We start from the raw sequence: 13217 nt of genomic DNA on the forward strand, positions 1-13217 counted from the left end.
ACAACGTTGACATCAGCAAACCGCTCACCCACACGACGCCACACACGCTGTCTGCCATCTGCCCTGAACAGTGAAAACCGGGATTCATCCGTGAAGAGAACACCTCTCCAACGTGCCAGACGCCATCGAATGTGAACATTTGCCCATTCAAGTCGGTTACGACGACGAACTGCAGTCAGGTCGAGACCCCGATGATGACGACGAGCATGCAGATGAGCTTCTGACAGTTTGTGCAGAAATTCTTTGGTTATGCAAACTGATTGTTGCAGCAGCTGTCCGGGTGGCTGGTCTCAGACAATCTTGGAGGTGAACATGCTGGATGTGGAGGTCCTGGGCTGGTGTGGTTACACATGGTCTGCGGTTGTGAGTCCGGTTGGATGTACTGCCAAATTGTCTGAAACGCCTTTGGAGACGGCTTATGGTAGAGAAATGTACATTCAATTCATGGGCAACAGATCTGGTGGACATTCCTGCAGTCAGCATGCCAATTGCACGCTCCCTCAAAACTTGCGACATCTGTGGCATTGTGCTGTGTGATAAAACTGCACATTTCAGAGTGGCCTTTTATTGTGGCCAGCCTAAGGCACACCTGTGCAATAATCATGCTGTCTAATCAGCATCTTGATATGCCACACCTGTGAGGTGGGATGGATTATCTCGGCAAAGGAGAAGACAGACACAGACACAGATTTAGACAGATTCGTGAACAATATTCGAGGGAAATGGTCTTTTGTGTGTATAGAAAATGTTTTAGATCTTTGAGTCCAGCTCACGAAAAATGGGAGCAAAAACAAAAGTGTTGCGTTTTGTTCAGTGTACATCTGATAATCTCATTAGAGCAAATTAATCTCCCTGTTTTTTCTCTGTCCACAACATTATTCATTCATTAGTCATTCATTCACATAAAGACCTGAGTTCTTTTGTTAACTTTGAACAGTCGAGGCAGAATTAGTGTCACCTGTTGAAAACTGGGAGCTGTTAGTGTATAAATGACATATGTGTGTGTGTGTGTGTGTGTGTGTGTGTGTGTGTGTGTGTCAGGGCTGTAAGCACTGGTGAGGCCGAACTACGAGCTGTGTGAGTGATAAATAAAATCATTTAATGGCATGTTTTATATCATGGCTGCTGTAGAGAAGTCTATCTATTTTAAAGGTTATGATATCAGGTGACCAAAATTCAGCGTCAGGACGTCTAATGCCAACGTCAGTTTGACCACGAATACTGACGACTGACGATATTTTATTGGTTTTAAGTTGCGTTGTTAAGAGACCAAAATCCAACGTCTTCCAAACGTCTGAATGTATTATACGTACGGAGACCAGAACCCAACGTCTTCCAAACGTCTGAATGTATTATACGTACGGAGACCAGAACCCAACGTCCTCCAAACGTCTGAATGTATTATACGTACGGAGACCAAAACCCAACGTCTTCCAAACGTCTGAATGTATTATACGTACGGAGACCAGAACCCAACGTCTTCCAAACGTCTGAATGTATTATACGTACGGAGACCAAAACCCAACGTCCTCCAAACGTCTGAATGTATTATACGTACGGAGACCAAAACCCAACGTCCTCCAAACGTCTGAATGTATTATACGTACGGAGACCAGAACCCAACGTCCTCCAAACGTCTGAATGTATTATACGTACAGAGACCAGAACCCAACGTCCTCCAAGAGTCTGAATGTAGTATACGTACGGAGACCAGAACCCAACGTCCTCCAAGAGTCTGAATGTATTATACGTACGGAGACCAGAACCCAACGTCCTCTAAGAGTCTGAATGTATTATACGTACAGAAACCAAAACCCAACGTCAAATATGTTGTAAATCATCTGAGGTGTTTTAAATGTTACTTTGACCAAACATCATTGATTTTATTTTTTGAGCAGTTTGTCGCTGGATAAACGTTGGAGTCTTTCTGGTAAACAAACTGTAGATAGTTGAATATTAGTTGCAAATAAATTTGGGAATTTGTTGAAATAAGAAATGTAAGAAAGGGGCGGGGACATATACGTTTACTTCTACCTGCTGCTTTTCAGACACTGTTATCTTTGTCTTGTTTGTTTTTATTAGGTTTTTTTATTTTGGTTCGAAATAGTCACTCACTCATTCATTCATTCATACATTTCTGACGTTATATTGACGTGTTGACGTTAACTGTGTTGGTCTGAAACTAACAGTGACAGTTGAGCTGTGAGACACTGTCACCATATCACGCAGGTCAACAGGAGCCTTTATGTTGATGTTTCTGTGCACAGTTAATATTCCAGGCTGAACACCCGTCACACTGTCCTCCCTCTGTACTGCTTATTCTTCAACACTTCCTGTGGTAACGCAGTGTTCTGATGTCACAGAGCTATGAATTGTGGGCGATTCCCTCAGGCTGCAGAGATACAGACTGTTCATGAAGGACTCAAAATATCTGCGAGAACAGGCGAGTCTCGTGTAGTTTATGATCTGACAGATGGACGTCTGTGAGTCCATGAGTGTGGACGCTGAGTCTGAGGAACTAAAACTGAAAACAGTTACTACATCAGAAGAAGAAGAAACACATCAAGCTATTTCATGACATCACGTGACATCACCATCAGCAGCAGTTTGACGCAAATAAAATTATTATTAGTGTAATGTTCCTTTAAGTCCTGAATGACTGACTGATAAACAGTCAGTTTGTGTTTTCAGCTCCGTCAGGAGGAGGAAACATCTGACACCACCTGCCAGGTGTGTGTGAGCATGAGACAGAGGTCATCTGATGTCATCTGAGGTCACAGTGAGGTCACAGGTCACTGCAGGTCATCAGAGTTTAACGTCCTCCATGTTTCAGATTAAATCAGACTTCAGCTTCACTGTGTGTGAAGTTCTTCACTGTTTCACTCATTAATGTGACTGTTTTATATCTGTGATGTCATCACATGATTCTGACTCATTAATGTCGAAGCAGGATTTTACTGTTGAGGTGGAGCTCGTTTTCAACTGATGATTATTTTCATTATGAATTGATTTTCCTGTTAATCGATTGATTGGTTTGAAAAATGGTTAAAAAAAATAGTGAGAAATGTTCAGAGCCCAAAGTCACAACATCACGTCAACATTATCACTGATACATCACGATTATTAACACAGTGATCAATATGTTAGTCATTATTATTGATACATTACAAATATTAACATTATTGATTATTAACATTGAACACAGAACAGGTTTATGAAAATGGAACCATGAAATATTTTTACAGGATGAAGATAGTTTCGCATTTCTTTTTTTCACTGATTGATTTTTGGCCCGATGGTTTCAGCTGCTCTGATCAACTGTTTCTCACTAATCAGTTTTATTCTATAAACTATTGATATGTTTTAATTCTGTAAATCAACTGAAGCTGTCCGACACCTGTGGAGGAGCAGCTGTGGACACACTCAGGTGTGGACACACTCAGGTGAGGTACAAGCATCTCAGATTGTGCAGTACTTTAATAAAAGTACTTAGTTACATTCCACCACTGTGTTTGATTAATAAAGTGATAAATAAAGAAAATAAAGAGGATCAGCAGATTAACAGATGAAGAAAATAAAAGTTGTGACTTTATTTAATCTCAGAGTTACACAACAAACTGTGTTAACTGAGCCCAGAGTCACTGTGAGCAGCTTCAACAACACAGAGGTCAAAGGTCAGAGGTCACTGACAAACACCATACTGACGTCACAGTGGACATCAGCTGATTCATAACTGATCAATCACACTCATCAAACTCTTCCTCCTCCTCCTTCTCCTCCTCCTCCTCCTCCTCTTCTTGTAAAAGTTCACTCCGCTCTCCACCTGTGGAGCTGGTCGGAGCACGTGACTGAACGCGGAAGCGGAAACAGAGCAGCGAGTTGCCAACAGCTGAGCAGCGGCGGAGATCCTCTATGAACAGGAGGACTCACTCTGCGGTTATAAAGTGACACAGAGCCAAACGGCAGAAACAGCTGATGTTAAACACGGAGGGTTAAATGTTTCACTGTGGAGTTATTACAAGAACTCTGATCTGATTTTACTGCAGAAAAACTACAGACAGCACAGAGTAGAAATACTCATCAAACCTTCAAGTGAAAATACTAAAGTATTTACATGAAAATATACTTACATATGTACACACACACACATNTATATATATATATGTGTGTGTGTATATATGTATATATGTATGTATAGGCTATACTATAGCAGAAGTAAAAGTGCTTATTATTTATATTCCACCTCAGCAGATTATATTAGACAGAATAACCTCTATATGTCACACTGTTTCCATGGTGAACAACTGAAACCTCTGTTTGTTTGTTCCGTTTCATTTTATTGACTCAGAATCTGAATATGTTTTTTTTTTTTTTTTTTTTACTTTGGTGCAAAACATGAACATGTGAAGAGACAATGAAATAAAAAATATATGTTATGGCTGTTTTGTGCAGAATATCGTCCAAGCAGGACCAAAAGTTCACAGTATATAACAGAATGTGTGAAAAGTATGAAGTGAATAAAACCTAAAGCGCATTAATATTCTTAAATGTTTCTTTACAATAAACTCTGTCATCATGTTTTAATAACTCTGAGCTGCAGGCAGATTTATTATATTATCAGTTATCAATAAATCTGCCAGTTACACCTGTTCTTCATTTATAGACTGTTTGGTTTATGTGATATTAAAACAGTGATAAAATCCTGTCACAGTGGAGGAGACCTCTTCAGATGTCTTGTTTAATCTGACCAAAGGTCCAAAATCCAAAGATATTTAATTCTTAATATAACAGATGAAATCTGAACATTTGAGAAGCTGCAGCCTGAATTTGTCATTTTTGCTTGAAACATGAAGTTAATGATCACTTGTAGGAAAGTTGTTGTTAGTTTTATCTGCGATTAACTAATTAAATAATCTGTTTTCCCCTAATTTCCATTTAATGTGTTGTCAGTGTGAATTTTGTCAGCATCATTATTAATTTAATATTTTAAATTTGTATTTAAATTTGTGTTAATTATTGAAATATATATCATCTTTTCTTGAGTTTCTGAAGAAACTAAAAGCCACATTTCCCATAAGCACGTGATGTATTTAAAGATATAACCAGTGACAAGTCCACAGAGGTCTCAGTGTTGAAGTTTAATGTTTATTTCATCTTTATGTCATTTTATATTTTTCTGTCATGAGGTCAGGCTCAGTCCGTTGATGCTTTTTAGACACATTTTTTATTCTCTGGTTTTTAATTAATTTTAACTTGTTTTAACTTGTTTTGTTTTTATCTTGCTGAACTCATCTGTGCATGTGTATATGTTTATATCTGTTGTTGTTCAGCACTTTGGTGCAAAACCTGTTTTTTAAGTTCTGTATAAATGAAACTAAATCCAGTTCAGTCAGTGTCCACGTGCAGCAGCAGTGTGAGTTATACTGGGACCGGTCAAACCAGTGGAACCAGTGTCGGAGCTCTACTTCCTCTCCGGTGTGTGAAAACGTGGTCAGAGTGAGACCTCTGTCCGCTCTCTGCGCTCTCTGAGCACAGTTAGCAGCCCCAGCTAATCCGGGCTAACAGCTAACGGCTAACGGCTAGCTAGTGGCGCTATGATGGCGGAGCTGGTGCAGGGACAGGCCTCGATGAACCAGCCGGGGCTGAAGTCTGACGGCCTGGCCGATGTTTTACAGAGGGCCCGGCAGGTAACAACAACACTGGGGCTCCGCACACTTCCGTTCCGGGTCGTTTCCATCGAGCCAAAGCACTTTTATTCGGATTCGCCCGTGTTGTCTCTGCTGCTAACTCCTAACTTATGCGCTCCGTCAACACTCACACACACACACACACACACACACAACTCACACACACTCACACACTCAGAGAGTAGCATGCTAACTAGCTCAGAAAGCAGTTCGGAGTCGGACTTGTGGCCGCTTTGGGACACTTTGTCCGGCCTGACACGGTCCAGGAGTTAGTTTAGGGGGAGTTTGTGGAGCTGTCACCCGGAGGGGAGCGCAGTGGGACCGGGGGAGGAGGTGCAGGAGGTGGGGGAGGACAGGACAGAAGTTTGTCCACACGTGTCACTGAGGCAGGCAGACAACCTGTTGGGCTGCGGGACAGAAACACGGTGAAAACCCACCGAGGAGGACAACGAGTCCCCTCTGTGCGCTGCTCCGGGGAGCCGGGCCAGTGTCCCGGGCAGGCCGGGGCCAGAGCGCTCATATGCGGGTGTTGGTGGAGAGTTCTCCGCTGAGCAACAGTTAAAGTGAGAGCTGCCCCCCCCCCCCCTCCTCCCCTCCCCTTATAGGCTGCTGTTTACTGTAAGTTGGTTAGAAACTAGGCTGACGTTATGCAACAGCCTCACAGCCATATACAGCCGGCTGGAGGTGTGTCTGCTTCCTATAGACACACAGACAGGTAGTGAGACAGACACGCAGACAGACAGACAGGGAGGACATTTAACCAGCAGCACGGTTTGACTCTGATGCACCTCTGCAGGTGTCTAACTCTCTGTGTGATGTTATTATGAACTCATATCTGTGTCACACAGACTGTTTCCTCTCAAAGCTCCATGTTACACTTGTTTCCAGCTTCATTCTTGTATTTGTGGTTTCTATGACAAAAACACTTTATTTTTCCTCGTACTGTCTGTTTGAATATTCCTGTACTCACCGTCTGTTTGAAACTCTCCTTCAAACCCTCCTCTTGAAAAAGTCCAGTCTGCTCTGATTGGTCGGTGGCGACGTGTACACGCACTACACATTCTGTTTTTTGACCTTTCGTTCACGATAACACTGACATCATTTTTAATATGATATGAAAAATTTGCACCGTATTGTGATAATATTTGAACTTGCTGGTTTTATTTTATTTGGGTCTCTTTTAGCCATTGGCTAATCTTCCAAGAGCCCATGTGTTGACATACTGACATTACACTGTCACCCACAGCGACAATGAGCACGTATGACACTTATTTCCAGGTTCATTCTTATATTTGTGGTTTCTATGACGACATGTTTACATCAGTTAATGTTCAAAAACACTTTATTTTAACTCGTACCGTCTTTAAGAATATTCATGTATTCACCGTCTGTCTGAAGCACTGCGTCTTAGCTCCTGTATCTTTAAACCCTCCTCCTCTGCTCTGATTGGTCGGTGGCTACGTTTACACACACTAAATATTTCAGTTGTCAGACAGTATTCTCCCTGAGCTGTTGACATGTTTAAAGCCTCCCACAGACTGTCAGATTAAAGTGATCTTATAGTGTAGCTACACTGTGTGATAGAGGTGTGTCACATCATCTCGTTCACAATGATATCGATATGTTATTAGCACAAGCCTATGGCATTTTGCATTGTATAAATTAGCCTAGCGGCTAGCGGACTTCTCTCTACTCATATGAAGCCAGGGACAACAGCACCATTTAACAAAGGTAACGTTACAAAATTCAGCTCCATTACAGCTCACAAGGTTCACTGACAAAACAACTGTCTGATACTAAACACATTTTCCAAACAAATACAACATGCTAACGTTATTAGCACAAGCCTATGGCATTTTACATTGTATAAATTAGCCTAGCAGCTAGCAGAGATTTCCTCTGCTCATATTTCAGCCAGGATAAATCACACACAGTGTGTGGAGGCTTTATTGTCTTCACAATTTATTGTTTCTTATCTGTGAAATTAAAGTAAATCCAAGCTTTGTTTCCACTGAGGGAAATGGTTTCAGCTTACAGAGACAGACAGGAAAAGAAAAAGTCCAGGTTTCAGCTTACAGAGACAGACAGGAAAAGAAAAAGTCCAGTCTGCTCTGATTGGTCGGTGGCGACGTTTACACGGACTAAATATTCTTGGTTTTGCCCGCATTCTGAAAAGATCATATTCCTACTGAGCTGTTTACATGTTTAAAGCCTCTGACAGATTTTAGTACTCTCATAGTGCAGCTACACTGTGTGATAGGGGTGTGTCATATCATATACTAAATACTAAATTAAAGTTGTGTAGAAAAAATGTGATCGTTACGTAGCCAAATCGCACCCACTAACAGGAGATCACATTGGCCAACGCAGTAGCTATGCCACAAAGGGGCGAGTATGTTGACACCAGCCAATGACATGGAAGCTTTAAGGTTCATTCTCACTGCCACGGTGCGGAAATGCGGGACAGATTTCGCGTTTAAACCATACACACAGGTGCGGCACGGAATTTCGCGTTGTTGTGTTCCAATTCTGCGCAGTGTGAACGGGTGTGGGTGAACATGGACGAGAGTAGTAGCAGCAGCGAGCTAGCAAGCTAACGTTCAACAAGCGTCAACATCAACCTTCTTTAGCACTTACCATTCTCACCGCAGCCACCAAGCTGGACAATGGACTGCCAGACGTTGTCCTTTAATTCATTGTTCATAAAATCATCCCGTCTGTTATCAAAAAGGACGGGGTGCTGTGAAACGAGATTTATCAACCTTTCTCCCATACTGTCCTGCCTGGCTGGATTTTGGACTCTCCCGGGTCTGCGCGACTATAAACAAACAATTTCATTGGCCCAGCTGTGAAGTTTCGCCAGCGAATTTCGCAGGGTGTCAAAGTCTGGGCGGAAACTTTTTTCACCGCACGAAAGTTCCGCCCGGTGTGCAAACTTCCATAAGAACCCATGAAATCAACTTTTATATTTTTCCACGAGAATAATCCGTGCGGATATTCGCCCTCAGTGAGAATGGACTTTTAGGCCCCGATCACACAGGAAGCATTTTGCAGGTTGCAAAATGTGAGGCGCACCTCATTTATTATTTAATGCCACAGGCAAAAAGAGAGGCTGTCAGCAGATAAACAGAGATCTGTGTGGGTACATGAGACCCTAAAAAAGAGGCTGGATCATGGGGAGTACCACCAGTTGGTCCAGGAGCTTCTCCTCCATCATGGACGTTTACAGTACTGCACTTATCTGCTGTTTTCTATTGAGATGGTGCTAACTGTCCTTTGTAAAGTCTTATAGCTCTGGGTATCCAGCAACCACTACCACCAGTTTCTCCTCCATTGTTTACCAACTGTAAACTTGTTGTCGTGACCACCACAGAAGCCCCGCCCCTCAAATCATCCCATTGGACAATGGGGAAAAAGCTGCAATGACGTGGGCATTTTCTTCTCTGAGTTGAACGCCTAGAGCGCAAACAAATTTGATTATTAATACCAACATCAAAATAGACATTTAGAACCAGTCCACGTTCCATAGTTTTGCACTGCACGTGACATAATGTAATGACGCCATGAAGAGCGTACAGCACCATGACACAGAAGACAGAAGCCTCAGCTTCCTGCTGCTAAAAAAAGGAAGCTTTAGCTATTAAGGTTTTTTTAATTTTATACGGATTCAAACAGGCTCGTGACACCGACAACGTCCTGCAGACTGAATTTACCAACGCACCATGTCAGGTCACTCACTCTCCGGGACCGCCAGTGTTACTTGAATAAGTAAACACTGACCAACGGGACCAGACTGGCCGACCCGTATGCTCTCACTCAGTGGATGGATGATGTCACAGGAAGCCAGTCTTACAAAGGAGGACCACACTTGTTTGTTTTGCTATGGAAGCTAACGTTAGCTAATGTGCTAAAAAGTTAGCGTTCCAGAGAAATCCAATATTCCTCTTAATCCCTCCCCAGTTTCTGATGAGGTGGACATGATAACCCTTAATACACATAACCTTATTCATCCCTACAACAGGAAATACTTTTTCCCTAACCTGATATGAAGTGTGCGCTGCACATGTGAGCATTTTTGATGATGGCCTCCGTCCAGTCCTTTGGTCTTATCACATTTAACCATAGTTGTCTTTGTTTTTGTTGACGGGCAGTGGCGGCTGGTTTTGAGCCATGACTCCTTCTATTCTGGCTCCCAATAACTAGGGTTGTCATGAGAAGCATTACTTGGTTACCAAATCGATGCCAACATGCAAAAAATACATTGGTACCTGTTTTTTTTTTCCGGTACCATAAGTACAGGATACAACTTTGCCCTCAGCGGGCCGTGTCGATTCATGTCGGAACTGACGGGGGCAGTATACGCGTGTCAGTCGGTGCAGAGGACGAGCGCCGAAGAAGATTGCCTGTTCTCCATCGTCTTTGCTAGAAACAATGGCTTTTGTACTGGAGCCACAACACCTCGGCTTGTTAAAAAGCCAGGCAGTAGGAGTTGTGTGTGGAGAGGGTTAGGGTTAGGCCTCATTTACACCGCAAGCGATGCGTTCGCATAGCGCTCGCGAACGGTCTCTGTTTTCATTTCAGCGAGCATGTTAACAGGTTAGAGCATTCACACCACATCCGTTCTATGCTCTGCTCGAGTCACGCTGCTTTCGCAAGCAAGCTCGAAAATAGAAGAGACGCCGATTTTTTTTGCGCGAGTCTCTCTCGGCCACCGTAGACATCTCCCCCTTGACCAAGCGAGACCTGACAGGCACATGTTTCATGTACTTAACCATTTGTAGTGCAAAATATTAATTCTCCAAGTGTTGGAATAATCACTGGTGCACGAACCTGTCCACCCTGGGCTTTGGGTCCAAACTCACTTCTTCTTCTCTAGGGTTTATTGGAGATTTGCAAACACGGTGCATTTTGACGGGACAGCAGTGGCCGCTGCGCGACGCGTCTGTTCGGTTTTGGTGTGAATACACGTGTGCTGCTGCATCTCTTGCAGTGTAAATGAGGCCTTAGAGTTAAATTTTAAGTTTGAAACAGTTTTAATAAAATAGTGAATTTAGAAATACATGAGTTCTGTCATTTGATTTTTGTCATGGTATCGAATGAGTATCGAGAATCGTGGAAATTCACTGGTATTGGTATCAACTACTGAAATTGTGGTATCGTGACAAGCCTACCAATAATACAACAAGACAAACACATTTTAAGACTCCTGTGTAGCCTACAGCCCTGTGGGGGAGAGGCAGCTGCACCTCCAGCTGATAACATGATGTCATCGTGACGTCGGCCCTAAAAAGGTCTATAGCCAACTGACGTTATGCTCACTGAGACCTGCGCCTTCAGATTTGTAGTGCTCTTGACTTAGCACACTGATATCTCCACAGTAGCTGAACCCATTTTACAAAACTGCATCTAAAACTTTCATATCTGTTCAGTTATTTGCAGTTTGAAGTGTGAAGCGTATCCCTCACCAACATCTGACGGTGTTAGTTTATATTTCTATGACTATTTGTAACTCCAGGGTTCCCACGGTCATGGAATTCTCTGGAAAAGTTATAAAAAGAGAAGAACTGTTTTCCAGGCCTGGAAATGGTTTGTAGTTAACAGAATGTTTGGGGACATTTTGAATATTAGTTGTTTTGGCTGTTGTTTGAAAATATGTTTATAAATATCCCAAAACCTTAGAATTAGAATTAGATCCTGTGTGTGGTGGTAGCTGGAGACGAGGTGGAGGCGGTGGGCGCCCACCAACTTTCCGTTTCTTTTTCTTGCCGCCTCCTGTGTATCAGTCACTCAGTGTGTCTCCAGTCACAGTGAAGTGGAGCTACAGTCCCAGCTGGACGAGGACATCTAACTGGCCTACTGTCCTTGTCCCAGTATACAAGCACGGGAGGGGAATCCATTTATTGAGCCAAGTATGTGCGACTCCTCTACGATAGGTGGAGATATGCCCCCTTTCAGCTTGTTAGTATTGGACCTTTTTCCTGTTGACCTATTACGTCACAGACCAAACAATGGACAAACAAGTTAGCTACGGTTAGCTAGCAGCTAACTGGTACCATGGTGGACAACTTTACAGCTCTGTACATTTGGTCCGTCCAAAAAGTCACGGCTCTGGATGTAGATTTCTCCATGTTGTTACCGGCTTCTTCCTCTCTTACACATTTAATGCTATTGGACTTCCGGGTCAAATAACTGATCAGTCGATCCAGTCACAGCTGATCTGATCAGATCAAGTGAGAAGCAGCTGTTTGTGAGTGAAAGCAAACTTTGACCCAGCGCTACGAACACTAAGCTTTCACTTTCACTGCCCGTGACGATCTGCTGCTCCGCCTGTGCCCAGAGTCGCTCTGTGCTGAGTGCAGAGCAGTGATATCCAGACTGTACATATTCCAGCAGAGCTCCTAATGAACGGCTCAGCTCCACAAATAGAAACAAATAATGTGGCAGCAGAAGTTTTAATCGTGGCGGGCCGCCACAAATATCTGAACGTATGGGAAACCCTGACAATATGCGAAATATGTTCCCTGTATTACTGATTTAAAATCAAGTGCTGTGCTGTGTGACTGTGAAAATGTCACCTGTATCATGTGATACACGTTGGTGTGTGCGGATAGCTGGTGTTAGATAGCGCTAGCAGTGTGCTTATCTGTAAGTACCTGGAAGTGTGTGTTTAATATTTTTTTATACTTTATTAATATTAATAATATTTATTAATATTATATTATTTATACTAATGTATGGCTTCCAAATGGCAAATTGAATTCATGGCTCCAGAGAGAGGCCCTCACCACACTGGACAGACACTCTGTGACAGGACGTCTGATGTTTTGGTTCAGGACAGGGTCCAAATGTAATTGTAGGGTAACAAAGTGAGCGTACCTCTGCACGTTTGGAAATGTGCCCTACTTTAAATCACCTGTTGTCAGAGACGTGTTCAGGCAGGCTGCTGTAAACTACTTAAAGTCATGGAAGTTGGGCAAAATATTGTGGAAAAGTTGAAAATTAATAGTTAAAATGTGTGGGAATCCTGTAACTCTTTAAATCACCAGGAAGTAGAGATGTGAGGTGTGTTTCATGTGTTAGAGTTAGAGCTCCAGTGTGTCAGTTTAAATCTGATCTAATGGTTGTGTTCTGGTTCCCTCAGAATGAGCTGTTTATATCTCCACAGGGAACCATGTTGCACCGCCATGTTTCTACAGTAGCCCAGAACAGACAAACCAAACACTGACTCTAGATAGAGACATTCATGTTTCTGCGGCGGCCACAGTAGTCAGCAGCTCCTTCACGACGAGCAGCATCAGAAAAACAGATAATAACATGAAACTGTTTTATTCAGTGTTTTCCTGGTTTAAATCAGCTCATCTGTTTGATTTGGAGAGGAGGAGACTCCTGAGGATAATTCAGCTCAGGTGTGTACGAATGTGTACAGGTGTGTACAGGTGTATCATTGATTTAGGTTGTCCTGTGTGAGTGTGTGACTGCAGCAGATTCCTTCACTCTGCTGCTCTTTTCTTCTTCTCTTTATCATGAAGA

At 42.7% G+C, this 13217-nt stretch overlaps 1 protein-coding gene across 4 annotated transcripts in view; it reads left to right on the forward strand.

The window, feature by feature from the left end:
• The first annotated feature begins 5536 nt into the window (after positions 1-5536).
• The window catches only part of LOC126393771 (far upstream element-binding protein 3-like), a 28759-nt gene continuing 21078 nt past the window's right edge, over positions 5537-13217 (forward strand). For all 4 annotated transcript variants that reach the window (XM_050050100.1, XM_050050103.1, XM_050050102.1 and 1 more), the window contains exon 1: positions 5537-5687. In XM_050050100.1, the coding sequence (XP_049906057.1) occupies positions 5595-5687 (93 nt within the window). In that variant the 5' untranslated portion in view covers positions 5537-5594. The remainder of the gene's footprint in view (positions 5688-13217) is intronic.

The sequence above is a fragment of the Epinephelus moara genome, chromosome 8, assembly GCF_006386435.1.
Source record: "Epinephelus moara isolate mb chromosome 8, YSFRI_EMoa_1.0, whole genome shotgun sequence".
NCBI classification, from domain to species: Eukaryota; Metazoa; Chordata; class Actinopteri; order Perciformes; family Serranidae; genus Epinephelus; species Epinephelus moara.